Source organism: Hemibagrus wyckioides, linkage group LG29 (genome assembly GCF_019097595.1).
Source record: "Hemibagrus wyckioides isolate EC202008001 linkage group LG29, SWU_Hwy_1.0, whole genome shotgun sequence".
Classification (NCBI taxonomy): Eukaryota; Metazoa; Chordata; class Actinopteri; order Siluriformes; family Bagridae; genus Hemibagrus; species Hemibagrus wyckioides.
In genome coordinates this window covers 4,372,215-4,399,836 of record NC_080738.1, presented here as the reverse complement: position 1 = coordinate 4,399,836, position 27,622 = coordinate 4,372,215, and the positions used below count along the sequence as shown (strand labels likewise).

The 27,622-nt window shown below is 40.1% G+C and overlaps 3 protein-coding genes and 1 long non-coding RNA gene across 5 annotated transcripts in view; all 4 read right to left on the bottom strand.

Moving 5' to 3' along the window:
* Positions 1 to 6,878, bottom strand: part of LOC131349005 (serine/threonine-protein kinase pim-1-like) — a 49,346-nt gene extending 42,468 nt beyond the window's left edge. Inside the window, exon 1 of the mRNA XM_058384306.1 lies at positions 6,781 to 6,878. The gene's annotated coding sequence lies outside the window, so the exon portion shown is untranslated. The remainder of the gene's footprint in view (positions 1 to 6,780) is intronic.
* LOC131348866 (serine/threonine-protein kinase pim-1-like) lies at positions 2,454 to 7,261 on the bottom strand. The gene is made up of 11 exons (XM_058384055.1): positions 7,199 to 7,261; positions 6,976 to 7,090; positions 6,781 to 6,877; positions 6,604 to 6,706; positions 6,036 to 6,273; positions 5,625 to 5,719; positions 5,442 to 5,492; positions 4,862 to 5,240; positions 4,582 to 4,761; positions 4,363 to 4,476; positions 2,454 to 4,244 (listed from the first exon to the last, which is right to left on the bottom strand). Exons 1-11 carry the CDS (start codon positions 7,259 to 7,261, stop codon positions 4,222 to 4,224), a joined length of 1,458 nt encoding a protein of 485 aa, XP_058240038.1. The 3' UTR covers positions 2,454 to 4,221.
* Positions 7,262 to 12,938: 5,677 nt separating this feature from the next.
* Positions 12,939 to 15,251, bottom strand: LOC131349016 (uncharacterized). The gene is made up of 3 exons (XR_009204018.1): positions 14,346 to 15,251; positions 13,356 to 13,461; positions 12,939 to 13,207 (listed from the first exon to the last, which is right to left on the bottom strand). It is a non-coding gene; the product is annotated as an uncharacterized LOC131349016 (long non-coding RNA).
* Positions 15,252 to 16,675: 1,424 nt separating this feature from the next.
* LOC131348995 (NACHT, LRR and PYD domains-containing protein 3-like) lies at positions 16,676 to 27,262 on the bottom strand. Of its 2 annotated transcripts, XM_058384290.1 has the most exons (10): positions 26,930 to 27,262; positions 26,353 to 26,469; positions 25,866 to 25,920; positions 25,425 to 25,629; positions 23,429 to 25,154; positions 21,578 to 21,751; positions 20,637 to 20,813; positions 19,691 to 19,864; positions 17,466 to 17,642; positions 16,676 to 17,287 (listed from the first exon to the last, which is right to left on the bottom strand). In XM_058384290.1, the coding sequence occupies exons 1-10, from the start codon at positions 26,980 to 26,982 to the stop codon at positions 17,251 to 17,253; spliced, it is 2,895 nt and encodes a 964-aa protein (XP_058240273.1). In that variant the 5' UTR covers positions 26,983 to 27,262; the 3' UTR covers positions 16,676 to 17,250. The 2 variants fall into 2 exon arrangements, with proteins under 2 accessions (XP_058240273.1, XP_058240274.1); XM_058384291.1 differs by lacking the exons at positions 20,637 to 20,813; positions 21,578 to 21,751.
* Between the last annotated feature and the right edge of the window lie 360 nt (positions 27,263 to 27,622).

Genomic DNA, 27,622 nt, shown 5'->3' with positions numbered 1-27,622 from the left:
TCTGCACGCGCTTCATGCTCATGAGGATCACAGAGTAAATGAGTCAGGAATACACTCTGGATAAAACCCCAGTGCTACACACACACACACACACACACACACACACACATACACACGGTACAATTTAGTATCAGATCCACCCCCTGTCCCCATTGTGTGTAAACTCTAGAGAGATCGTGGTGTGTGGAAACCCCTGAAGATATAAAGATATTATAAAGTCAACATCCATGACACAGATAAAGTGACAGAGATTTTTCTTCATTCTGATATGTGATGTGAACTTTAACTGAAGACGTGTTTCTGCATGCTATAGAAATATAGGTGCATCTGGAAAAATTAGAATATCGTGGAAAAGTTCAACATGTTTTGCTTAAGTTACTTCAGAAAATGAGAAGTGTATATATTCTAGACTCATTTCATGTAAACTAAAATGTTCCAAGCGTTTTTCTATTTTAATTTTCATAATTGTGGCCTACAGAAAAAAACGTCTCTCAAAACATTAGAATATTTCATTTCCACTTTGAGCAACTCTCTTTTAATGCAGTAGAAATCCCACAAATCTCCCAGTCAGGTTCAGTACACACTACCACAATCATGGGGAAGACTGCTGACCTGACGGTTGTCCAGAAGACACTCATTGACCCCCTCCATAAGGATGGTAAGCCACAGAAGATCATAGCTGAAAGGGCTGGCTGTTCACAGAGCGCTGTATCAAAGCATATTCATGGAAAGGAGACTGGAAGGGCACAGTGTGATAGGAAAAGGTGCACAAGCAACAGGGATGATCGTAGCCTTGAGAAGATTGTCAAGCAAAGCCAATTCAAGAATGTGGTGGAGCTTTATAAGGAGTGGACTGAGGCTGGGGTCAGAGGATCGAGAACCACCACACTCAGATGTGTCCAGAAAATGGGCTACAAGTGTCACATTTCTAGTGTCAAGCCACTCCTGAACTAGAAACTTAAGACATCAGAAGCATCTTATCTGGACTAAGGAGAAGAAGAACTGGAGATTACTCAGTGGTTCAAAGTTCTCGTTTCAGGTGAAAGTAAATTTTGCATTTCATTTGAAAATCAAGGTCCCAGAGTCTGGAGAAAGAGAGGAAAGGCCCAGAATCCAAGCTGTTTGAAGTCCAGTGTGAAGTGTCCACAGTCAGTGATGATTTGGGGTGCCATGTCATCTGCTGGTGTTGGTCCACTGTGTTTTATTAAGTCCAAAGTCAATGCAGCAATCTACCAAGAGATTTTAGAGCACTTCATGCTTCCATCTGATGACAAGCTTTATGGAGATGCTGATTTCCTTTTCCAGCAGGACATGGCCCGTGCCCACAGTGCCAAAACTACTTGGAACTGGTTTGCTGATTGTGGTGTTACTGTGTTTGACTGGCCGACCAACTCACCTGACCTGAACCCTATAGAGAATCTATGGAGTATTGTCAAGAGGAAGACGAGAGACACCAGACCTCACAATACAGATGAGCTGAAGGCCGATATCAAAGTAACTTGGGCTTCCATTACACCTCAGCAGTGCCACAGGCTGATGGCCTCCATGCCACTCCTCATTAATGCAGTAATCTGTGCAAAAGGAGTCTCAACCAAATATTACGTGCATAAATGAACATAATTTACTCAGATGTTTGCCTTTTCTGTATCCTAAATAATTTCTGTAAGTATCTTATTAATATTTTGATTCTAATATTTTGAGATACTGGATGTTTCATTTTCATGAGTTGCGAGCCATAATGATCTAAATGAAAAGCAAGAAGACTTGGAATATTTCAGTTCATGTGAAATAAATATAAAAATAAATAAAGTTTGAATTAAATTGGCGGAAAAAATAAATGTTTCCTTGATAATCTAATAAGAACATTCAACTATATATATATATTTACCAGCTGCCCAAAAGAAAGGGTAAAAGCAATTTTTAAAAAATCTTTTGTCTAACTTTATTTCCGTTCTCTTTATACTGTTAACAAACCAAGTGCAAGTGCCGCCATCTGCTGGGAGAGAAGGGAATTTCATCTTCAGTCATTAACACCAAAAGATTAGTGGATTCTTTTTTTTTCTGAATTAAATTAATTGAATAGTAAATTTGGTGTCTTGGGTATTTTTAGTGGGAATTAAATCAGTAATCCTTGCATGAAAATACAATTTTCTTCCACATACTTGCCTGAAAATGACATGGATGGTTCTATACTATGCTCATTGCAAGTTAAATTAATTATTACTATTTTTTTAATTATGTGTTTCTAAATATATTTTATAGCATCTGTGGTCTTCTACACACACACACACACACACCTCATATACACACACACACACACACACACACACAAACAGTCAAACACATTTCAAAACATTTGCATTTTATTGGGCTTCCAGACAAAACAAAAGCTACAAATTCATAAACATTTCACACTTGTGATTTGCAACATCTGATCTACCAACATGGGGCTACACACACACACACAGTCAAACACACACACACACACACAGTCAAACACACACAGTCAAACACACTTCAAAGCATTGGGCATTGCATTTCATTGGGCCTCCAGACAAAACAAAAGCTATGAGATATGCCTTTGCCAAATTGGGGACAAGATAACAATAAACAAAAAAAACCCCTGAATTTATAGCATCCTTGGGGCATTTCTTATTTCACTCTGAGACAGCAAAATGAAGAGGACCTACACCGCATTACAGGCCCTTCACCTCATTTTTGACCCTGTGGAGGAGGAGAGAGACGAGGCAGAACCTGCAGAAGAGGAGGAGGAGGAAGTGTCAGAGGGTGATGAAGAGGAGCCTCCTGAAACTAAAGATATTGTCCAATCCCAAGATGGAAATATTCTCTGGTCCTCCATTCCTCCAAGCAACCGACACCGTATGTTGGGGGCAGAGCGGGAGAGGAGGGACAACAAGGTATGCTGTCTCTCATGCTGTTAGCATAAAGTCGAACTTTGAGGTGTTTATGTCAGGAAATTGAAAAGATAGTACTAGAAATGATCAACAAGGAGGGGTGTCGTGTATATGGTGATAGCTGGAACGAAAGTAGATAAAAATAGATCAACAGGGAAATCTGAGTCTTTTGATTCTTGCTGGGGTCTACCGGTCCAGTAAAGAGGCTACGTCCAGACTGTGGCATGTTCAGATGGGGAGGGCAATTTTTTGCTGCTGAAGACATTCCACCTCATTTCGATGATCGCATCACCAGACCAGCGCGCCATGCCAGAGACAAACTGGCTGCCATCTGACAGGTCTGGGATAAGTGGGTGTGTCGCCTGCAGCTAATAATCCCGGCACTGATGTGACAGTGGATGAGAGCCTGGTCCCGTTCAGAGGTCGATGTGGATTCAAACAATATCTGGCAAGTAAACATGGCAAGTATGGAATCAAAATCTGGGTAGCCTGTGATGCCCAGACTAGCTACGCCTGGAACATGCAGCTGTACACTGGGAAACCTGCGGATGGCCAGTCAGAGAAGAATCAGAGCCAGCATGTGGTTCTCGAGGTGACAGAGGGTTTTCAGGGACACAGCATCACTTGTGACACCTTTTCATGTCCTATTTCACGTCCTTGGCCAGGAGGTGCTAAGGAGGAAGCTGGCCATGGTGGGAACCGTGAGAAAGAACAAACCAGAGCTTCCCCCTGCACTGCTGGCGACAAGAGAAAGGGCCACATTCTCCTCCCAGTTTGTGTTTACTGACACGCATGCTCTTGTCTCCTACTGTCCCAAAAAGAGAAGGAATGTGCTTCTCATGAACACTCTGCATCAGGACACTGCAGTTAGCCCCACAGAGGACAAAAAGTCCCAGATCATCCTGAGATCATCAACCCTCTCCTAAGACGACGCCAGGTTCTTCCCCGCATTCCAGCCTCTGCCAGCTTGGTCATGGAAGTCCAGCAGGGTGCATAATTTCATGTAAATGTGTTTTATTGTTCATAAATTAAGTTTAAAAAAAAAGCATAAGTGTAAAAAGTTTTATTTACATGAAATTATGCCATATTTTAGAGTGCGGTGTATGTGTGTGTGTGTCTGTGTGTGTGTGTAGCCCTGCTGGGCAAAAGGCAAATCACAAGTGTAAAATGTTCACAAATGTGTAGTTGACCACACAGAATGGTAACCATTGTAAAAATAATTCAGAATTCTGAATTTCTGATCTCGGTCTCTCTTTCTCGTCTTGCTCTTCCCATCAGAGTTCACACAAGGCCTCAGTAGCAGGTTTTAGTGTACAGAAGACTCCTGAGCTGATAAGAGAAAAGAAAAATGGACTGAAGTTTAATATCAGAGTCTTACATAACTGAGACACATTCCTGTTTTTCTGTTCTTTACAATCATATTAATCAGGTCTACTCGCTGTCTAACCTGGACTCTGTCCTGAACTGCCCCCAGTAAACCACTCGTGCCTGGCCAAGAGCTCGAATGTTGGGCGTGTTTCAGGGTTTAAATCCAGACACCACATTAGCAGCTGGAAGCACTCTGTTGAGATAAAAATGTATAAAAATAAATCAATAGTTCATTTTAAGGTCATTTTGCTCTATTTAGCATATTTAGTTTATTGTGCATGTTTCTGCATCGACTCACCTTGAGACACGTCAGGAAGTGCATTCAGGTACCCATAACTGAAGTCTTGTTCTATATCAATGAAGGGGATTTGTCCACTGAGGAAGTGATACAGAAGAATGCCCAGACCCCAGATGGTGGCAGGAACCCCCATGTACTCTCCACGGAACAGGCACTCAGGAGGTATAAGGAATATAGTGCCTGAGTACAAAAGAGAGAAAGAACACCGAGAGCAATGTCACAAAATCGTTTTAAAAATCTTCTCCTCTGCATTCCTTCTGATTCTTTCTTGTGTAATTACCGAAAAAATGTTTGCTGGGAGTGTCCTTCAGCAATTCCCCACAGCCAAAATCAATCAGTTTCACTTCCAGGGTTTCGGGGTTGATGATGAGATTCTCGGCCTTGATGTCTCTGTGTACCATTCCACGTTCACAGCAGTGACGAGCCGCCCGAATCACCTGCACCATGATGTCTCGAGCCTGTGCTTCAGACAGGGAACCTCCCTGAAGCTCCATGAATTCCAAGAGGTCCATACTGGGACTGGGCCGTTCCATGATCATGACGAACTGATGGCCCATGTCAAACCACTCCAATAACTCCACAACGTTGCTACAGACAGGTGGCTCAGACACCACTCTCATTAGCGCCACCTCTGAGGGCAGCTCCTCCGTCTCTCCGGGCTAAAATGAGAACAGACATGGGCTGGATGTCAATACATCTAAAGTGTGCTAAGCAGAAATGTTCCAATGGTAAAGGTTTGGACTGCTAGATCAGTTCTTGTGTTCCTGTAATATCTATGATAAACGACAGGTAATGAAATGATGTCCTGTATGTGAGGAGGAATATATTTAACTACAGTCAATAAGAGTAACTTTACTTACCATTTTCATAGTTGTGGTAAATCCGGACTTCTTGACGACCTTAACAGCGACCTGTTCACATATACAGGAAATAATTAGTCAATTCTAAAAGGCATCATTTTTTCTGATTAGCTTAATTAATACAAATTCACAGCAATTATCATGTATCAGCAAAACCCATTCTTTTTTTTTTACAAACTTTACCTTTTTATTATCTGCGATCCGGACCGCTTTGAAGACAAAGCCGAAGGATGCGTTCCCCAGCAGATCTCCCAACTGGTACCGCGAAGAAAGCAAAGCTGTTAAAGACAGTAATTTAGTTGATTAAAATTCAATGAGGAAAGATAGAGCATCGAGCTCAGTGTCTTCTCTTGCAGTAAAGAATGAGACTTGTGGTGTCTGTGGTTATTAGATTACAGAATGGTTCTTTTGGTAGCTTTTCCTGGAGTATGTTAAAGTACCTAAAGTACATAGTACAGTCTTGAGATTAAAAATAGAGAAATGATCAGAAATCATCATGTTGTTGTGGACTGAGTTTGTACTTCCAGCTTCCACAATACAAATAGTTTATTAGGTTCAGTTTAGTTTTTGTCCACATGGTGGAGTGTAACGTACCTTCCAGTTCAGCAAGCTGCTCCGGACCAGGAGGCTGGAGTTCAGGGATCGGCTCATTCGGGGGATCATGTTTTAACTCCTGAATCTCAGAGACTCTGAATCTCTGGTTGGTAGACACCATGTGCTGCTCTGGGTCATCACTGACATTAGCTTTTGCTAATGTAGTTCTGTGCAGCTGCCGGAGAGCTAGCAGCCACTCAGGTTCTTCTGAATTTTTATTTTGCAGTTTGCAAGACAGCTACAAGACAGACAAGGAAAGTAGATTGGTGATGAGGACGACGCTTTGCATTTAAAACCTAGAAACTGTTTCACAATGAGGAATAATCTTACTTACCAAAAGAAGGTGTTCAATCAAGCTCCTTGTGACTCTGTCGGGGAAAGTGATGACTGCCCTAGTGATGACCTCACAGTATTTAAAACTTAATTCAGGTGAACCGAAAAAAAGATTTCTGCTGGCCACACACAACTTGAAGATCTAAGAGAGAAAAGAAATTAATTAATTCTCAGTCTATTAGTTAGTTTTGACTGATCAGTGCCCATGACAAAATAAAAATGGATAAATTCCAACCTGGAAGCTTGGCTGGGCCTGTCCTGAGGTCAGCCACAGCACGTATTCATACATCTCAGTTCTCATGATGGGATTGACGAAGACCGTCAGGCCAAATGGCACACTGGAACAAACAGAACAATGTGTCAGTCACAAATCTGGAGAAAAACATCTCTCTCTCACACACATGTACAATACCTGTCGTATCCAATCAACTGGAAGTGTCTACGCGACCCCAGCTCCAGTTTCGCCACCACGTAGCAGATATGCGCCGGGTAGATCAGATTTCTGGAGGCTGCAGATACATGTGAGGATCAGGTCACAGTGCAGTTACATTCATGACACATCATGATATGATAATTCTAGATAAATATTATTATTGTGTATCCATACCGAGATCATCTCCCATCTTAATCACAGCCTCTCTGTGCTCATCATCCGGTGCAGCGGAGAACAGAAGTCGAGCCAGAGGAAGGCTCCATTCCTTCCATCTCTGAGCGTCTTTGACCTGTAGCAGACATTGTCATGATGGTCAGCAGGATACTGGCAAAAACACTGCAAAATTACACCGACACATACAGACAGATGCTGATACTGGTGTGTGTGATCTGCTTACTTTATCTAGTTTCTTCCGGAGCAAGCCGGAGCCTTTCAAGAGGACGGCTGCGACTTCGCACATCATCACTTCCTGTAAAAGAAATAACGTTAGCCATCACGGCTATTGTAGGTATCGGGGATGTAGCTTAACGAACTACGACACTTACTCCATTTTGACGGCAGAACAATTCCATTATATTCCAGAAGAAATAGCTTTCTGCTTGGTTGGGAAGATGACTGTTGTGGGAGATAATTTTGTAAATGAGAATATATATATGAGGTATGTGTGAAATAATCAGGGGGACAGCAGGAGTGAGTTCTCAGGTAAGGTTTATTCGTTAGGTCGTTTGAGCTTAAGAACAATATAAGGTTTAACACGGCATGTTGGCCGGTCACGGGCCTTGCACACAGGCTGCAAGGGCTTTGAAGAACAAATAGTTGTATCAATGATGTCAGTCTGGCAGGCTTTCTCTGCGGTACCAGGCTTTCCAAACTTGGACCAATCAATGGCAGAGACGTACCCTAGATTATTATGGTCAATCTTCGCTCCACTGGTACCTTGAGCGGTAGTGAGCTCATCATGAAGTAAACGCAGCGCGTGCTGGATGGCAATGGTGGTACCAGGCGAAATATCTAGAGTACATACGTAGAAGACAGCGGATAAATCAGAAAATCCGTGAGGTGTAAAAGTTAATAAAAGAAAGGGTGTTGGCCCCTGAAGAACTGAGAACTTACCCATGCTGTCTCCTGAAGAAAAATGAGGTATTGGCGAGAGTGAGGCCAAAGACAATCCCACTGGTGGGGGCGGAAACGCCCAATTTTTAATATAATGATTCAGGAAAGTTTAATTATAATGGTATTTGAAAAGTTGTAAATTCAAAGATAATGGTGTAAAAAAGAATCTAAAAGGTCTAAAAAAAGAAAGATGGGTGGTATTGTCTAGGCAAAGAACCAGTGATGTGTTGCATTGGGAAGATAAGGGAAATGTATATAAAGGCCGTAGTTGGAGTTCCCCGGAGAGAGGTTGTTGGGACGTTCATGCGTGAGCATCTCAATTCTTGTGTCAGCGCTGATTACAAAATAAAATCTCTTATCTGCATTCATCTAGTCTGCTTGATTGGCTTATTTAGTTTTGAGGCCTTACTAACTATGAGTCTCACTTAGACTGAGCTGTCGGGTCAGTGTGGAGCTGGAGTCAGATTTTAGTAGTGAGTACAGTAGAATTTTTATTCCACACTGTTAAAGAAACAGTTATTTGCTTGGAGCTGGATAAAGTAAATCAGAGTCTCCTTCTCCACGGCATTGCTGCAACACATGTTGAAACAGCTGCTTTATTTGGATTACTCTGCACACGTATTAACCTCCTGATGATATGGTTTACAATTAATGTCCAATTTCTGTGTGCTATATGAACGGAGTAAGAGAGACTCACCTCATAAGGGGGAAAAGATGTACAGGATTGTATTCACTGGGGTCAGGTTTGTGCTCTGTGTTGTTCCCTGCGGTGAAAACCAAAGTTAGAGCTACAGAGTAATGCCATGTCTCTATGCTCATGTGAATGTTAGGTATTTTAAAGCATTGTACACTCTCTATACATGATGAAAAACTACAACCTTCAAATGATAATGTTCCTCCAAACACTGTGCCTCAAATGATCACTTTCTGTTTGACATGAAATGGTGTATCATGTATAAACTAATCTGAAGCTCTGAGCCACATTCAACAATCTCCACAACCTGTGTGTGTGTGTGTGTGTGTGTGTGTCCAACTGGAGGGAACTGTAGCAGGAACCTGTGTGTCCAAAGGCTTAAGAATATCTGTCATTTTTATTTTTATTCAGATTCTGAAAAAGAAAACAGGAAACAGTGATTTTATGGTTATTTCGTGTTATTTTTTAAAACATTTCCACGTTTCTCTAAAACAGAAAGCTAAGTGTTCAGGAGAGAGATAATAAAAAATCCCGGTTCTGTCCACCGGAGGTCACTTTCACCTGGATGTAAAATGAGTTTGTTAAAAATGACCCTGTTCTGGTGTGTGTTATTTGCGGTGGTCTAATCTTCCTCCATTTTACACACAGCGCACGCGTTATAGCGGAATGTCACAAAATGGCGGTAGGATCGCGTAACCATAGCAACGCTTTATAAACCTCGCTGTGAGAGTTTTTGCGCTTCGTAATTGTGTTACAAAAAAACCCCTAATATTTACAGTATCTAGTCGTGTTTCTTACATTTCTTATCTATAACGTTTTCCTGATCCTCGTTAAAGCTATGAAAGCAGTGATTTAGCCTAGACGCTGTAAAAATCCCACGGAAATTAGCATTAGCTCAAACACACTGTACTGGACAGTGACGGCCAGCGTGAAAGAGAAACTGACCGTTTGAGGTGAAGAAATAACTCGATATTTTGTGTGAATTCAGTTATAGATAACATTTCTAATCAGACAACCCGAAAAGTCAACTTACCTCTAGCTTGTGATGTGTGTCTGAGGATAAGTTCTAAAAAACTGGAGCTGATTAAAAACACACTTTTTACTGTCTATATCATACAGTGAACTTTTATTTAGTATTAAACACATACAAACAGTACTATATTATTATTATTATTATTATTATTATTATTATTATTATGTAAACATTGTACAGAAATGCTAGACTGTTAGCATGGTTTAGGAGAATACTCCTTCTTGGAGCCCAAACACAGATTTATACGATCCTTTCTGCAGAATAGTTCATGTTATGAAATAAATAAAAAAAGCAGCATTCACTGATCAGCCATAACATTATGACCACCTGCATAATATTGTGTTGGTCCACCTTTTGCTGTCAAAACAGCCCTGACCCATCGAGGCATGGACTCCACTAGATCCCTGAAGGTGTGCTGTGGTATCTGGTACGTGCATGTGGTACCTTTACGTCCTGTAAGTTGTGAGGTGGGGACTCCATGGATTGGACTTGTTTGATGCACATCCCACAGATGCTGGATTAAATTGATATCTGGGGAATTTGGAGGCCGAATCAACACCTCAAACTGGTTGTTGTGGTCATCAAACCATTCCTCAACCATTTCTGCTTTGTGTCACGGAGCATTATCCTTCTGAAAGAGGACACAGCCATCAGGGAATACCCTTTCCATGAAAGTGTGTACATGGTCTGTAACAATGCTTGGGTAGGTGGAACGTGTCAAAGTAACAGCCACATGGATGGCAGGACCCAAGGTTTCCCAGCAGAACACTGACCAAAGCAGGACACTGCCTCCGCCAGCTCACCTTCTTCCCATAGTGCATCCTGGTTCCATGTGTTCCCCAGATAAGAGACACACACACACACGGCCATCTACGTGATGTAAAAGAAAACGTGATTCATCAGACCAGGCCACCTTCTTCCATTGCTCCGTGGTCCAGTTCTGATGCTCATGTGCCCATTGTTGGTGCTTTCAGTGGTGCACAGGGGTCACACCCTGACTGGTCTGTGGCTCTGCAGCCCCATACACAACAAACTGTCCTGCACTGTGTATTCTGATCACACGGGCCAGCCTTCACTCCCCATGTACATCAGTGAGCCTTGACCCATGACCCCGTCTCCAGTTCACCACTGTTCCTTCCTTGGACCACTTTTGATAGATACTGACCACTGCAGACCGGGAACACCCCACAAGAGCTGCAGTCTGCACCCCACTGAACTGCTCTCAGTGCTCAGAATGTTATGCCTAATCATTACAGATACACGTCTTCAGTTCAAGTTCACATCACATCAGAATGAAGAAAAATCTCGGTGACTAAACGGCACATCTTCAAGATTCAAGAAGCTTTATTGTCATTTCAACCACATATATCTGACGCAGTACATAGTGACATGAAACACCGTTTCTCCAGGAGCTGGTGCTACAGAAACATACAACATAAAGATCAAACACAAACAACAACACAGAGCTAGGACAGAAGTTTGTCCAAGCCACATAAAGTGCACAGTGTGCAGCTAGGTGCAAACAGAGCAAAGACAAGACAGTGCAGAAACAATAAGTACAAAAAGACAACACAGAAAAACAGGACACTAGCGCTGAAAAAGAGAACATGTGCAATGAAATGTAAATGAAATGAAATAAAATGAAATGATGTACAACTTTGAGACCTGACAACATGTTGTGCAGAAATACAGTAGCAGCGGTTGAGGTAGTGCAAAATAGAAATAAATATAAATATAGCAGCAGATGTAATAAACACAAGGGGTGAGGTAGTGCAATAATTACTGATCAATATAAGTTATGTGTGCATGTCCACACAGGTGAGAGAGTGTGTGTGTGTGTGTGAGAGAGAGTTTTGTACAGTTCAGTCCTGGGTGTTGAGAAGCCTGATAGCTTGAGGAAAGAAACTGTTACACAGTCTGGTTGTGAGGGCCCGAATGCTCCGGTACCTCTTTCCAGATGGCAGGAGAGTGAAGAGTGTGTGTGTGAGGGGTGTGTGTGGTGTGTAAGAGTGTGTGTGTGTGTGTGTGTGTGTGAGGGGTGTGTGGGGTGATCCACAATGTTGTTAGCTTTGTGGATGCAGTCTGCAGTGTAAATGTCCGTGATTGAGGGGAGAGAGACTCCGATGATCTTCTCAGCTGTCCTCACTATCCCCTGAAGGGTCTTGTGATCTGAGACGGTGCAGTTCCCAAACCAGGCAGTGATGCAGCTGCTCAGGACGCTCTCGATGGTCCCTCTGTAGAACACAGTCAGGATGGGGGGAGGGAGATGCACTGAAAAAAAATGCCCTTCTTGAAACAAGCTAAAAACTTAAATTTAGTTAAAGTCTGCTAAAAACAAGGAAAAAAATCTGCCAATGGGGTAAGCAAAACTGACTTGATAAGAATTCTTAAAAATAGCAAAAATATCTAGTCACTAATAAACTCAATCGGACCTTAAAACTAGACAAATATGTTTAAAACTATTATGTTTCTTCCTTTTTTAAGCATTGCATATTAAGTCATTTTAGTAAAAATCCCATTTAACAAGAATATCTGACCTAAAATCTAGTCAGTAAAAATACAGTTGGGTCTTAAAAGTAGACAAACCTGCTTAAAACTGCAGTTTTGCCTTTTTATAAGCAAGAATAATGCATAATTTTAGTGAAGACTGCATTAAAACTAGAATTTTTAACCATAAATTGAGCTTGTTTTGAGAGTTTTTCCAAAATGTACAATAATCTAAAATGAGATGACAATTCTCAAAAAAAAACTAAAAAACAAATTCTAAAAAAAAAAAAAAATTAAATGAAGAAACAAACAACAATCTATTTTGAGAACCTTTATTAAAAGATCATTAACCAAAATGTGGCCACTTTAACAAATATCCAAGGCTGACAAAAAATACACTTGGGATAGGTCAGGTGAAAAGCATAGTAACAGGCCAGGAGATAGAATTTCTCAAATTCTACAACTGGAGTTGTACCTATAACCACCATGCAGTTGTCCTCACCAACCAGCACAACAGGACTGGAAAGCACACGCTGGTGGGCGTAGGTATCTGGATCCTCTGAGGGCTAGAAGACCAATAATATGATTTTACACTACAAACAGGATAAAAAGCAAAATATATTGTGCAGTGGGAATGATTAGTGAGACATCTGTCTCCAGTTTGAGTCGTAGCTCCACCTTGGTAAATATGAAGACATCGCAGACAACCACACTGCTCCAAATGTCCTTTAACAGATGAGTTTTACTCAGATATTCACATTACATGTAACAGCATTTACAATCTACAAAAGGAGTTGTTTGGGGTTTTTTTTGCCAAAGGCTGAGCATGTAGGTAATTTTATCAGGTTATTTTTAACACTGGGTGAGCAATTTGAGTAGCCAAATCTTGTTTTTAACCCATTATTTAATTGAAAGTGTAGGCCTCTTAAACACCTGCTAATTAGATAACACTACAAAAGCAAAACTCAGCGTAAGAACATGAAAAAGAGCCTCACTGATTGGGCCCCTTTTCTTGGGTGCTGCAGAGCCGGATGGGAAGAGCAGTGGCAGGGCGGTAAAAACAGCAATGGCATGTTCAACTAGTTGAAATACACACACACACACACACACACACACACACACACACACACACACACGAGAGGAGATCTATATTAATTTGAACTAAAAAACTAGGTTTGTATGTATATTGTGTATACATGTATACACAAGTATTTTATATAAAATTACCTGTTCTTCCTTATGAGTCAAAAGCCAAATGGCTCAGGACCAGGAAAGAGATATCAAATATCCTCTCTTGAAAGAGACGGTAAAATGTCTTCCCCAATGTTAGCAGCTTAGAAAACGTAGAAATATGTTAGTTAGCATTGATGCATATGGGTCATTCTTTGCATGCAGAATTTATATACCGTAAAAAATCTATTCATTTTATTATAGCTTTTTAATAACATTTAACATTTTATCATTAATAAACAATTTTCTGAAACCAACAGAAACATGAATGCTATGAAACAAACACATTATAATGATAAAATATGAATATAATACTTTTTTATATTTACTAACAGTAAATCAGTAAATGCTTTATGCATGTTGACAAATCAACATATGTTTACAGCATTTAACCAGTAAAACACATATTTATTATAATCTATAATAATAATGTCATCAATTATAATATTTCACAATAATAAATTAAACAGTACAAATGCTCACTGTAGAGTTCATAATGAAATAACTAATGTTACTGTAATCATCATAAATATAAAAACGTATGTTGCTGCTGACAAAGATCTAGGCTACAAGCATTGTAAAGATACAGATGACTAATGCCAAATAATACAAGTTTATTATAAAGTGTTAATGATAAAATAAAGCAGTAGAAGTGATTGTTCAGTTGAATTGGCCTGTATGATTTCACAAAGAGGTTATATTTAAATAATAAGCTGCTTTTAATAAATAAGAATAATAAAAAAAAATACAAAATAATACTAAATAGTACTACCACAAGATGGAGAGCAAAATGGGACAGAATGAAATCTCATTATTGAACAGATCTCAAAAAAGAGACTGAACTTTGTAAAATGTTCAGCTGATTTCATTTGTTTGCAGGAACGGGTTTCCAGTGGGAAACATATTCGATTAAAACTCGATTTCAAACAAAGAATGACCAACAGAGTGAATTAATAAAATTTCAACAACTTTGAACAAATGACTAACCTTTTAAAGTGGAAACTGCAGCATCATCGAGCTCCTCCATGGTGAGAATCTGGCAGGAGGAAATGCCTTTTCATAACTAGCACGTTAGCGCACTGCTCGCACATGCGCAGTACAAAACGTCATCCCGTCACTGAATCAATGCACTGATGAGAAGTTGGGATAATTATATCCAATACCCAAAAGCATGCAATTACTGTACTGTAAATCAGTGAATCTGAGTTCAATGTGGGTTTATTATCAGTAATGTAATGAAGGTAATCATTAAAAAACTGACTGCTGCTGAGTTTGCAGATTGGGTCGATGTGGTCCAAGCTCCTTGATTCTTTTCTTTTCTTCATCCGAACTCCTTGTGAAAGTTTATTTTTGTAAAGATAGAACCGAATTTTCTTTCATCTCGAGATATTTCGCTTGCTTCCATATTAATCAGTACCTGTCCGTTAACTGACCATCTGCTGCGCGGTAATGAGACTCGTTGAGAATGGTCCAATCACATGAGGCCAAAATATATAACAATAATATTGATTCGCTAACAACAAAAGTGGGCGGGTCCGGAGCGCAGAGTGCTGCGGCCTGAGGAAAATTCGAAACAAGCCAATCAGAGCTCAGCCTCAGGTCACATGCTTTTCAAAACTTTACGTACGTAATAAATCAGAATGGAACACCTTTTCATGAAGTGTTTATGTTCACAGAAATTTGTCTTACTTGAACAGACAAAAATTAAATACTTAAATCTTTGTCTTTACTAAAGATTCTTGAAATTGGAATTTTTAGGTGTGGTCTTATTCTTAAATCTAGCACAGCAATCTAACTCAATATGAACAACAGGTTGCACTTTATAGCTGTCACATGTTTCTAGTAAAATGGAGATTAAAATGAGTTAAAATTTACTTGGTAAGACCGATCAAGTCAAAATTTATTGAACTAAGATTTGGTGCTCTTGACGATCTCCACAGAGGATCCGTCGGTGAACAGTGGAGAATGGTCACTCTGTGCTCTCCTGAAGTCAACAAGCATCTCTTTAGTCTTGTCGACGTTCAGAGACAGGTTGTTGGCTCTACACCAGGCTGTTAGCCGCTGCACCTCCTCTCTGTATGCTGACTCGTCGTTCTTGCTGATGAGACCCACCACGGTCGTGTCATCGGCGAACTTGACTTCAGGGGTTTCCACACACCACACTCTCTCTAGAGCTTAAACACAATAGGAGCAGTGGGTGGATTTAATACTAAATTGTGCCCTGTGTGTGTGTGTGTGTATGTGTGTGTGTGTGTAGCACTGGGGTTTCATCCAGAGTGTATTCCTGACTCGTTCACTCTGCGACCCTCATGAGCATGAAGCGCGTGCAGAAGATGAATAAATCTTCTGCACAGACAGATGTTAAGTGAGAAATGCCAGCTGTTGAGCGGCTCGGAGTCAGGACAAAGTCCAGGTTAGACAGCGAGGATGCAGTAGACCTAATTAATATGATCTTAGACGTGCTGTAATGCTGTAATAGTCTAGATTGTGTGATTGCACTGGATCACTATCGAGTTCTGTAGCAGACAACTTGCTTGTGGAATAAGAAAATGTTTTCTTTCCTTTTCTATTCTAATATCTGTTTTGTTTTGCATTGCAGATTCCTCCTCACTGTAAGCCCTAACACTTCTATTAACTTCTAAACAATATCAGTATAGGACTTAAAACTTGGCATTTAGTTAACACAACAAGAAACTTTTGTTCTATTAACGAGTAAAGAGGTTTTAATTTTATGGGAATAGAATTATTTGAGTAAACAATACTCCAGTCATACGTAGGGTCTGACGTCATCATCTTTGTCACGTCTGACATCTTCCTGATCATGATGAGAGTCTTTAGCCTGCTGACAACTCCTCATACACTTTGGATGAAGAGGGTTTATTCTCTGATATAAAGCATGTGTGCACACAGGTGACATCCAAACAACTGGATGCATACCTAACATGTACAGCTGAAGGTATGACTATGCTGACATCTTATCCAGCCTTATCCAACCTGTCACTTAAGCTGGACACAGCCCTCCGAGAGACTTTTTAGTGAAGCTAGATTGATCTTCAGCCCAAGAAGGGGAGCAATTAATTGGCATAACTTTGAGAACCAGGTTCTACTTAAGATGAACAAGGACTTTTTAAGTTTGACTTATTTGACCATGGAACAATTTCTCTCTACTAGTGAGTCTGCTGGGCACCAACACCTCCCTCTGCAACTGGATCCTGGATTTCCTGACTGGGAGACCACATTTACTCCACACGCTGCATCCTCAAAGCAAACAGCATTGTGGACGAAAGGTTTGTGATCAAACACACCTCAAACACCTGAATTGTTGTGTTTCACTCACACTCACTGTTTATTCTGTAATTACACACAGTGGAAATGACATGTATACAACATATATACAAAACTGGGTCACTACAACAACAAATCAATCAGCAGACCTGTTACCATGGTTACAGTTAAACACAGATTAGCAAACAAACAACAGAGATATGAAAATAAGTAATTTTTAAAGAAAAATAAAGATAAATATTACAACTGTAACTCAATCATCTGTGGAGAAACAAATGTGATAAAAATAAGGAGGTAAAAACTGACTATAAACATCTCCAACAGCTGGATGTGTGTTTGTGTAATCAGTGTGATGGTGTGATGATATCTCTGTGTTGTGTGTAGATGCTGAAGGATTGGACTTTGGATTGTAAAATATGTGATTAAAGCCTGAAGTAACTTGTAGCTGAGTGGATAAAAGGATGTGGTCAGTCACGGTTATTGTTCTGGAACTTCTACATCTGAATATGAATGATTCAGCTCCCAAACTGCTGGAAATGTGGGACGGGTTCTAACGCTTCACCACTACTGCTTTATCCTGGACAAGAGGTTTGAGGTCAGACTCCGGTCATACACCAGACCTGGTGAGTTTATCATAATTAATGCTGAAACACAGAAGAGGACAGAATTACAGACAACGTTAAACAGAGTCACTCATCACATTCCTTATGAACAACAGAAGCGTAATGCACACACTAGATGTGACATTTTACAGAACACACTGAATATTACTCAATGTCTTACAATACAGTAGAGTAAAGAGACAGGAAGTCAGTAACTCACTGTAGTGTCTCCAGTTTACAGTGTGGATCCTTCAGTAGATCAGAGAGCAGCTTCACTCCTGATTCTCCTGGATTATTATCGTCCAGATCCAGTTCTCTCAGGTGTGATGAGGAGTTTGACCTCAGAGCTGAAGCCAGAGCAGCACAACCTTCATCTGTAATACTGCAGTTCCTCATCCTGCAAGAAAGAAAACCTTCTCACACTTAACACACTCAGTTTTAGCATTGAAAACATGAACTACACAAAATCTTTATATACACTACATTTACTCTCCATCTCACACACAACAATGACAATATATCAGATCTCTACAATTACACTTACAACAGATGAGAACTGGAGGTTGCTGTGTTTATTAAAACTCTGATGTGTGTGTGTGTGTGTGTGTGTGTGTAAGATTGTACGTATGTACAGTATATGTGTGTGTGTGTGTGTGTGTGTGTAAGATTGTACGTATGTACAGTATGTGTGTGTGTGTATATGTATGTATGTACAGTATGTGTGTGTGTATGTATGTACAGTATGTGTGTGTGTCTGTGTGTATGTATGTACAGTATGTGTGTGTGTGTATGTATGTACACTATATGTGTGTGTGTGTATATATGTACAGTATATGTGTGTGTGTCTGTGTGTGTATATATGTACAGTATATGTGTGTGTGTCTGTGTGTGTATATATGTACAGTATATGTGTGTGTGTCTGTGTGTGTATGTATGTACAGTATATGTGTGTGTGTGTATGTATGTGTGTGTATGTATGTACAGTATATATGTGTGTGTACACTATATGTGTGTGTGTGTATGTATGTACAGTATATATGTGTATGTATGTACAGTATGTATGTACAGTATATGTGTGTGTGTGTGTATGTATGTACAGTATGTATGTACAGTATGTGTGTGTGTCTGTGTATGTATGTACAGTATATATGTGTGTGTGTGTGTGTATGTATGTACAGTATGTGTGTGTGTGTGTGTGTGTGTGTGTGTATGCATGTGTGTGTACGTGTATGTGTGTGTGTATGTATGTGTGTGTGTACAGTGTATGTGTGTGTGTGTATGTACGTACAGTATGTGTGTGTGTGTGTGTGTGTATGTATGTACAGTTTGTGTGTGTATGTATGTACAGTATGTATGTACAGTATGTGTGTGTGTCTGTGTGTATGTATGTACAGTATATATGTGTGTGTGTATGTATGTACAGTATGTATGTACAGTATGTGTGTGTGTGTGTGTACGTGTATGTGTGTACAGTGTATGTGTGTGTGTGTATGTATGTACAGTATGTGTGTGTGTATGTATGTACAGTATGTGTGTGTGTGTGTATGTATGTACAGTATGTGTGTGTGTTTGTGTGTGTTTGTGTGTGTATGTATGTACACTATATGTGTGTGTGTATGTACAGTATATGTGTGTGTGTATGTATGTACAGTATATGTGTGTGTCTGTGTGTATGTATGTACAGTATATATATGTGTGTGTGTGTGTGTATGTATGTACAGTATGTGTGTGTGTGTGTGTGTGTATGCATGTGTGTGTACGTGTATGTGTGTGTGTGTATGTATGTGTGTGTGTACAGTGTATGTGTGTGTGTGTATGTACGTACAGTATGTGTGTGTGTCTGTGTGTGTATGTATGTACAGTATGTGTGTGTGTATGTATGTACAGTATATGTGTGTGTGTCTGTGTGTATGTATGTACAGTATATATGTGTGTGTGTATGTATGTACAGTATGTATGTACAGTATGTGTGTGTGTGTGTGTGTACGTGTATGTGTGTATGTATGTGTGTGTGTGTGTGTGTACAGTGTATGTGTGTGTGTGTGTATGTATGTACAGTATGTGTGTGTGTATGTGTGTGTATGTATGTACAGTATGTATGTGTGTGTGTATGTATGTACAGTATGTGTGTGTACACTATGTGTGTGTGTGTATGTACAGTATATATGTGTGTGTGTGTGTGTGTGTGTGTGTATGTATGTACAGTATGTGTGTGTGTGTGTGTGTGTGTGTGTGTGTGTATGTATGTGTGTGTGTATGTATGTGTGTGTGTACAGTGTATGTGTGTGTGTGTGTATGTATGTACAATGTGTGTGTGTGTGTGTGTGTGTGTGTGTATGTATGTACAGTATGTGTGTGTGTTTGTGTGTGTATGTGTGTGTGTGTGTACAGTATGTGTGTGTGTGTGTGTGTATGTATGTACAGTATATGTGTGTGTGTGTGTACCTCAGTATCTCCAGTGTACAGTGTGGATTCTTCAGTCCAGCAGAGAGCAGCTTCACTCCTGAATCCTGCAGTTTATTGTTACTCAGGTTCAGTTCTCTCAGACTGGAGGAGTTTGATCTGAGAACTGAGGACAGAGCTCTATAGCTTTCCTCTGTCAGATTACACCAACACAGACTGGAAGAGAAATGATGAAATATCAGAACACTGATCTCAAACACACACACAGCCATAATCCAGCTAAAGTTGAAGCTGTAACAGAAATGTGAGTGTGTTCCTCTCACACACAGAAGGTCAGTGATTGGGATCCACAGGGTGTGAGAAACGTTTCCTAACGAGTAAAAACAATCATGAGACTAATAGGAGGGGTAAGGATGTCAGTATAAATAGAGGGGATTTTGTACGGGGGGTGCACTTGACCACGTCGGGGCTGATGCTGTGTACTTGAGAGACATTTTACTGTTATTTTTGTTAAAGATCGTCTTGATAAAAATAAAGCCGGTTGTTTCTTCTCATCCAAGCCTGAGGAAATTTCTTTATTTTATTTTTATGGATTAGTGAAGTTTTGTAAGTATTTGGTAATAATAGTTCATTGGAGAAGACTTCAGAACCACCCTGTAGTGTGTCCACTCAGAGGGGGACAGACAGAAAACTAGACATTTAGAGGGAAATTATCTAATAAAACTGCAGATATAACAAAACTCATTACTGTTTCCTCAAATTATTTTCATTTAAAAATATCAGGAAGCAGATCATCACTCATTCAACCTCCCACTGTTAAAACCACATCTATAGGGCAGTACACACACACACACACACACACAAACACACACATACACACACACACACACACACACATACAAACTGAAAATATTATACAGAAAACACTGAATATTACTCAATGTCTTACAATACAGTAGAATAAAGAGACAGGAAGTCAGTAACTCACTGTAGTGTCTCCAGTTTACAGTGTGGATCCTTCAGTAGATCAGAGAGCAGCTTCACTCCTGATTCTCCTGGATTATTATCGTCCAGATCCAGTTCTCTCAGGTGTGATGAGGAGTTTGACCTCAGAGCTGAAGCCAGAGCAGCACAACCTTCATCTGTAATACTGCAGTTCCTCATCCTGCAAGAAAGAAAACCTTCTCACACTTAACACACTCAGTTATAGCATTGAAAACATGAACTACACAAAATCTTTATATACACTACATTTACTCTCCATCTCACACACAACAATGACAATATATCAGATCTCTACAATTACACTTACAACAGATGAGAACTGGAGGTTGCTGTGTTTATTAAAACTCTGATGTGTGTGTGTGTGTGTGTGTGTGTGTATGTACAGTATATGTGTGTGTGTTTGTATGTACGTACAGTATGTGTGTGTGTGTGTGTATGTATGTACAGTATGTGTGTGTGTATGTATGTACATTATGTGTGTGTGGTTGTGTATGTATGTACAGTATGTGTGTATGTATGTATGTACAGTATGTGTGTGTGTATGTATGTATGTATGTACAGTGTATGTGTGTGTGTGGTTGTGTGTGTATGTACAGTATATGTGTGTGTGTACACTATGTGTGTGTTTGTGTATGTAAGTACAGTATATGTGTGTGTGTATCTTGGTGTGTGTGTGTGTATGTATGCATGTATGTACAGTATATGTGTGTGTGTGTGTATGTTTGTGTGTGTATGTAAAGTGTATGGGTGTGTGTATGTGTGTATGTACGTACAGTATATGTGTGTGTGTGTGTGTGTGTGTGTAAATATTATATCACCTGTGTGTGTGTGTGTAAATATTATATCACCTGTGTGTGTGTGTGTGTGTGTGTGTGTGTGTGTACAGTATATATGTGTGTGTACAGTGTGTGTGTGTGTGTGTACCTCAGTATCTCCAGTGTACAGTGTGGATTCTTCAGTCCAGCAGAGAGCAGCTTCACTCCTGAATCCTGCAGTTTATTTCCACTCAGGTTCAGTTCTCTCAGACTGGAGGAGTTTGTGCTGAGAACTGAGGTCAGAGCTCTACAGCTTTCCTCTGTCAGATTACACACACACAGACTGGAAGAGAAATGATGAAATATCAGAACACTGATCTCAAACACACACACAGCCATAATCCAGCTAAAGTTGAAGCTGTAACAGAAATGTGAGTGTGTTTCTCTCACACACAGAAATCAGAGGACAGGACACCACATCAGGACATTTACAGGAGCAGGGACGTCTTTCTGAACTCCACAATCTCTCAGCTACAATTTATTAGAAGACCATTAGGTCATGTACATAACACACACAGGTGAGAGCGAGCAGCCTACAAACACTACACTCTGATCTGTGTTCAAGTTTCTACACCCAACACTGCAGATCCAGTGCATTTTATTACAGAAAATAAAGAATTATAGAGCTGTACACTAGCAGTTAATAACATGCCAATACTAGTCGTACTTTACACTGAGTTATATGCTGAATTTCACAGAGACGGTAAAACAGTTGGTGTGTGTTGTTCTCTGTGCTCGTACAGGTACAAATCTGTCACCTGGAGACCTCTGATTTTACACACACACTGGTTCAGGTGTTTGGTGTGGACCCGAGTACAGGTGGAGTCTTCACATACGTCCAAACAGATCCAAACTAAAGAAAAAGGTTGATTTATTCAAACTAAACCAGGTAATTAAACAAGGTAAAGCCAGTCATAGGAGCCTGTGTGTGGTCATACATATGGAACTGGTCAGTTACAGCAAGTGTGTTAATTTACATGAACAGTGTGAAAAGATAGAGTTGGTTTTTTCATCTTGTCTCAGAAGGTGGTAAGGGCTGGGCAATTTTATTCTTTCAAAATTACACTCAAGAAAATCATTTTATTAGCAATATAGATTTATAGTGTTTTATTTATTAGAATGGACTTTGGAAAATATAGATGTGCAAAAATGTAAGAATCTCTTTCTTAAATAAACAATAATTCTTTTAAATAAAGAGTATAAGACAGGAAATGTAATAAAAATGCACTATTTGTTCCAAATGGCCCTGTTACTAGTTTATACTATTTAAAGAAAATCCAACTCGACTCTTTCCAGTATGGTCCAGTTCAGTATTTTGTTCCCAGTTAGATGGTGGGAATCAGCCGTGATTAAATTAGGAAGAAAATGTGAAAAATTGGAAGAAATAAAAGCATGACAGAGTGAATCTCTCCACAACACTGTGTCACAGAACAAAAGATGAGGAACTTGAACCTAAACAGGTACTTGAAGGTGAAAAGTGTTTAATATTTACTTTTTATATTTTCTATTCATATTGATCCCATTTTGACAGCTTGATGTTTTTCTTCTTCTCATTTGTGAGAGTTCTGTTCAATGTCACTTTCAGAATAAACAGAGAAAAGAAAAAGTGTCTTTCACTGCTGTTTACTTCAGAAATGTGTTTAGTTCTTAAATGCATGCAGGTATTTTGTACAGATTTTTATATAAATTTTAGAGAAAACTTAATATATCATGATTCATCTATAAAAGATATAAAATGATTCATATCCTGATCCATAAGATTTTGTCCATATGGCCCAGCCCTCAGTGCAGACATGACGTGTTAGTGTAAAAAGTGAAACAATCTTCTGTAAAAGTACCAGAGGTTTGTTTAAAGAGGATTAGAGGAACTATTAACAAGCATTAATCCAAACAGTGCAGTTCAGTGTTACATTAAAATAACAAACCATGCAGTAATACATTTATAAATAAAAATACTCACTCAGCTTTTCTGGAGGCTTTGACCACTGGCAGCAGTCTCAGAAGACATTCCTCTGATGGATCATATTTCCTCAAATCAAACTCATCCAGCTCCTGTTCTGAGGTCAGTAACACAAACACCAGAGCTGACCACTGAGCAGGAGAGAGACTGGATCCACTGAGACACCTGTAATCTCCTGTGTTCATGTAAGTCTGTACTTCCTGCACTAGAGAATGATCATTCAGTTCATTCAGACAGTGGAACAGATTGATGGATTTCTCTGGAGATGGATTCTCCCTGATCTTCTCCTTGATGTACTCCACTGTTTCCTGTTTGCTGTGAGAACTACTTCCTGTCTGTGGCAGTAAGTCTCGTAAGAGAGTCTGATTGGACTCCAGTGAGAGACCCAGAAGGAAGCGGAGGAACAGGTCCAGGTGTCCATTCTCACTCTGTAAGGCCTTGTCCACTGCACTCCTGAGGAGATCAGAGATCAGCACATTTGTCTTTCTAAATTTAAAGCAGAAAAACACGTATAAAGCAGCCAGAAACTCCTGAACACTCAGATGTACAAAGCTGAACACCTTCCCCAGGTGAAGCCCAAACTCCTCTCTGAAGATCTGGGTACACACTCCTGAGTACACTGACACTTCTCTGACATCAATGCCACACTCTCTCAGGTCTTCCTCATAGAAGATCAGGTTTCCTTTCTCCAGCTGCTGGAAAGCCAGTTTTCCCAGTGCCAGGATACTCTCTCTGGTCTGCTGAGGATCAGGGTCATGTTTCTGATGGTACTTTTCATCCTTGTGTTTGATCTGAAAGATCAGGAAGTGTGTGAACATTTGAGTCAGAGTCTTGGGGATCTCTCCACTCTCTGCTTCACCCAACATTCTCTCTAGAACAGTGGCTGAGATCCAGCAGAAGACTGGGATGTGGCACATGATGTAGAGGCTTCTTGAAGACTTCATGTGTCTGATGATTTTATTGGCCAGGCTCTGATCACTGATCCTCTTCCTGAAGTACTCCTCTTTCTGAGGATCATTAAACCCTCGTACCTCTGTTACCTGGTCTACACACTCAGGGGGGATCTGATTGGCTGCTCCTGGTCGAGAGGTTATCCAGAGGAGAGCAGAGGGAAGCAGATTCCTCTTGATGAGGTTCGTCAGCAGAACATCCACTGAGGCTGACTCTGTCACATCACACAATCTCTCATTCTTCTGGAAATTTAGAGGAAGTCGACACTCATCCAGACCATCAAAGATCAACACCACTTTGTAGGAGTCACAGTCTATTGATTCTAGTTCTCTTATTTCTGGGAAAAAGTGATGAAGAAGATTCATCAGACTGAGATTTTTCTCCTTCATCAGATTCAGCTCTCTAAAGGGAAGTGGAAACATGAAGGTGATGTCCTGATTTGATTTTCCTTCAGTCCAGTCCAGAATGAACTTCTGCACAGAGACTGTTTTTCCAATTCCAGCAACTCCTTTAGTCAGCACAGTTCTGATGGACTTGTCCTTAAAGAGGTCATTACAGTTGATGGGTGTCTCCTGTGTTGCTGGTCTCCTGGACACTGTCTCAATCTGTCTCACCTCATGTTCATTATTGACGTCTTCACTCCAACCCTCTGTGATGTAGAGCTCTGTGTAGATCTCATTCAGAAGTGCTGATCTTCCATGCTGTGAGATTCCTTCATTAATTCTTTTAAACTTGTCTCTCAGGTTGGATTTCAGCTTTGTCTGATACACGAGTTCTAATAAACAGTAATAACATGTTTTAATGCAGAATCACTGAGCACTATATAAAATGTAAAATTCTTTCAAATGCTGCTGTTCATTCCTGATTCATCTACTAAATATTATTGAAGGAACAGGACCACAAGCTGGACCATGAACAGAACAGAAAAGCAGCAGATGTACATGATACTAAAATCAAAGTTCAAACTAAAAGTCTTCATATCTAAAACTATTTCCTCTCTCTAAAGTGAACCTGATGGAATAAAGCCATGGCTCAGAGCTCTTACTGTTCTGCAGTGTGTTAGCGAGATCTGTGTGCTTCATGTTCTTCAGGAAGTGCAGTGTGATCTTCAGAGCTCCCTCTCTGACACTGTGCAGATCCTCCTCATCCTCCACCTCCCTCTCAGTGCATGCTGGGTAATCTGGACTCAGGAGCTTCCTAAACCTCTTCAGCTCATTCTTTATCAGAGTGATGACTTTGTGTTCCAGCTCCTGGTCAGAAACACACAGGAACAGATCTAAATATTAGAATCTTACACAGTGAATGGTGCTTTGTTAATGATTCTGATTATGAAAATAATAAAAGTCTCTTCCTCTTGCCTTTAGTTACAACTGAATTTCTAATTATTCATACAAGTGATTACCCATAATTCTACTGGACATCAAGAAATGACAAGGTATGACAACACACACATTACACACTATAAAACACACACACACACACACACCTTGAATATGGAGCCCAGCTGATTTCTGCTGATGTTTGATTTCTTCTTTTGTGGTCTGTGAACAAATAAAACACATCATGTAATATGGACTATATGTATTCATAGCTGCAGAAATCACAGTAATAAATACAGAGACAGATATTTAACACTATCCTCTTAACACAATACACTGATTTCAGGATTTCATCACTGACACTAACATGTTTAGAAACAAATGATTGAATTAATGAATAAAATGATTTATATTGTCATTAATATCCCAGGTGTAAATGTTCTTCTGTAGCACCACAGACCCTCCAGCTCAGGGACTGCAGGCTGAACTGACCTCTTAAAGCAGTTGTCCTCACTGCCGGACCGAGAGCTGCAGCACTGCACAGTTTAGTGTTTTACTGCTTCAACACCTGATAAAGCTCATGAAGGGCTTCATAATGAGACCAGTGAGTTTGATCAGGTGGAACACTGCTGTAAATCACCTCACTATACTGACCTCACATCAGTAGAACTGTCTCTGTCTCTGAAGACAATTGGATGTTCCATTGACTGGTCACTCTTCATGGACACACAGCTGGGTTCTGGTGAGTCTGATCTCTTTCCCTCCATCATTCTAGAATTCCAACAGAAATATCAGCAATAATTAATCCTCTGCTGTCTCAGCACTGTTAAACACTGTGTTGATCATTAAACACCAATAATTCCATCTTTTTAATTCAGCTCCAGTCTGCACACTTCTTCAAACAGGAGACACGCCTCATACCTCAGGAATTACACTGAGGTCAGGAGTCCCAATCACAGAGAACTGACTCCGCTGGGTCTTAAAGCCTGTCGAGTTCACTGACTCAAAGCTATGCTGCTCTTCTGCTCCACATTACACAGTCCTTTTTACTCTTCTCTCACTGAATGATTTCTCTAAACTGTTCTTAGATCAGATCAGTGATCTATTCACTGCTATTAAACACCTTAAACCAAAGTTTAGTTCCTGTGTTAACTAGTGAGTGTTTAGAGATACAGATCTGTTCCCATGAGACGGTGTGTATTTATTGCTGGTGAATGTAAAAGTTACTGACCTCTCGTCTTTCTTTAAGTCCTGTTTTCCAGACACACTCATGTTGGAGGTCATGTCTCCTTCTCCAGATTACAGCAGGACACACGTTTACTTCACTCCAACATCGGTGTGTTAAATCAAACACTATACACACGATATCAAGTCATAAAACAACCTGTGTACATTAAAAACTTCAGTACAAACCAACAAAACTCCTTATATTAACTCTAAACGTCTTCATTTAGAGCGTTTATATATCAGAGCTTTAGCTTTTACTCCTGGAATATTTTATTTTCCTCTCGGAACAAAATGGAGCAGCTGAGTTTCACTTTCATCTAACGGTTTATTCTGCAGAGGGGGAGGGGCAGTGACGCAGCCGTGCACGCGCACATAAGCGCACGCACACACACACACACACACACACACACTCTCTCTCTCTCTCTCTCTCTCTCTCTCTCTCTCTCTGTGGTTCTGGTTTGTTTATCAATGATGGATTGACTGCTGAAAATAAATCATTAAAAATAGGTGTATTTATGTCAGTCTGTAAGAGTGTAGTGGGAAAAGATTTTAGACACTCTCTACATTGTTCTATTAGTAACACTACTTCTCCTAGGGCTGATAATTCCCTGCTTGTTGAAATGGGGAGCAACTTATTCCCCAAACAGGAGAGCCAGCAAACACAGAACCTTCTCCTAACATTAGCATAGGATTCCCC

Excerpts from the sequence above, each read along its gene's own strand:
- LOC131348995 (XM_058384290.1), bottom strand. The coding sequence starts at position 26,982 with ATGACCTCCAACATGAGTGTGTCTGGAAAACAGGACTTAAAGAAAGAC. Across the intron at positions 25,921-26,352 it reads GACAGTTCTACTGATGTGAG|ACCACAAAAGAAGAAATCAA; the intron begins GTCAGTATAGTG and ends ATTTGTTCACAG. Across the intron at positions 19,865-20,636 it reads TGTAAACTGGAGACACTACA|TCTGTGTTGGTGTAATCTGA; the intron begins GTGAGTTACTGA and ends TTTCTCTTCCAG.
- LOC131348866 (XM_058384055.1), bottom strand. The coding sequence starts at position 7,261 with ATGTGCGAAGTCGCAGCCGTCCTCTTGAAAGGCTCCGGCTTGCTCCGG. Across the intron at positions 6,274-6,603 it reads AGGCCCAGCCAAGCTTCCAG|CTGTCTTGCAAACTGCAAAA; the intron begins GTTGGAATTTAT and ends TCTGTCTTGTAG. Across the intron at positions 5,493-5,624 it reads GGATCGCAGATAATAAAAAG|GTCGCTGTTAAGGTCGTCAA; the intron begins GTAAAGTTTGTA and ends ATATGTGAACAG.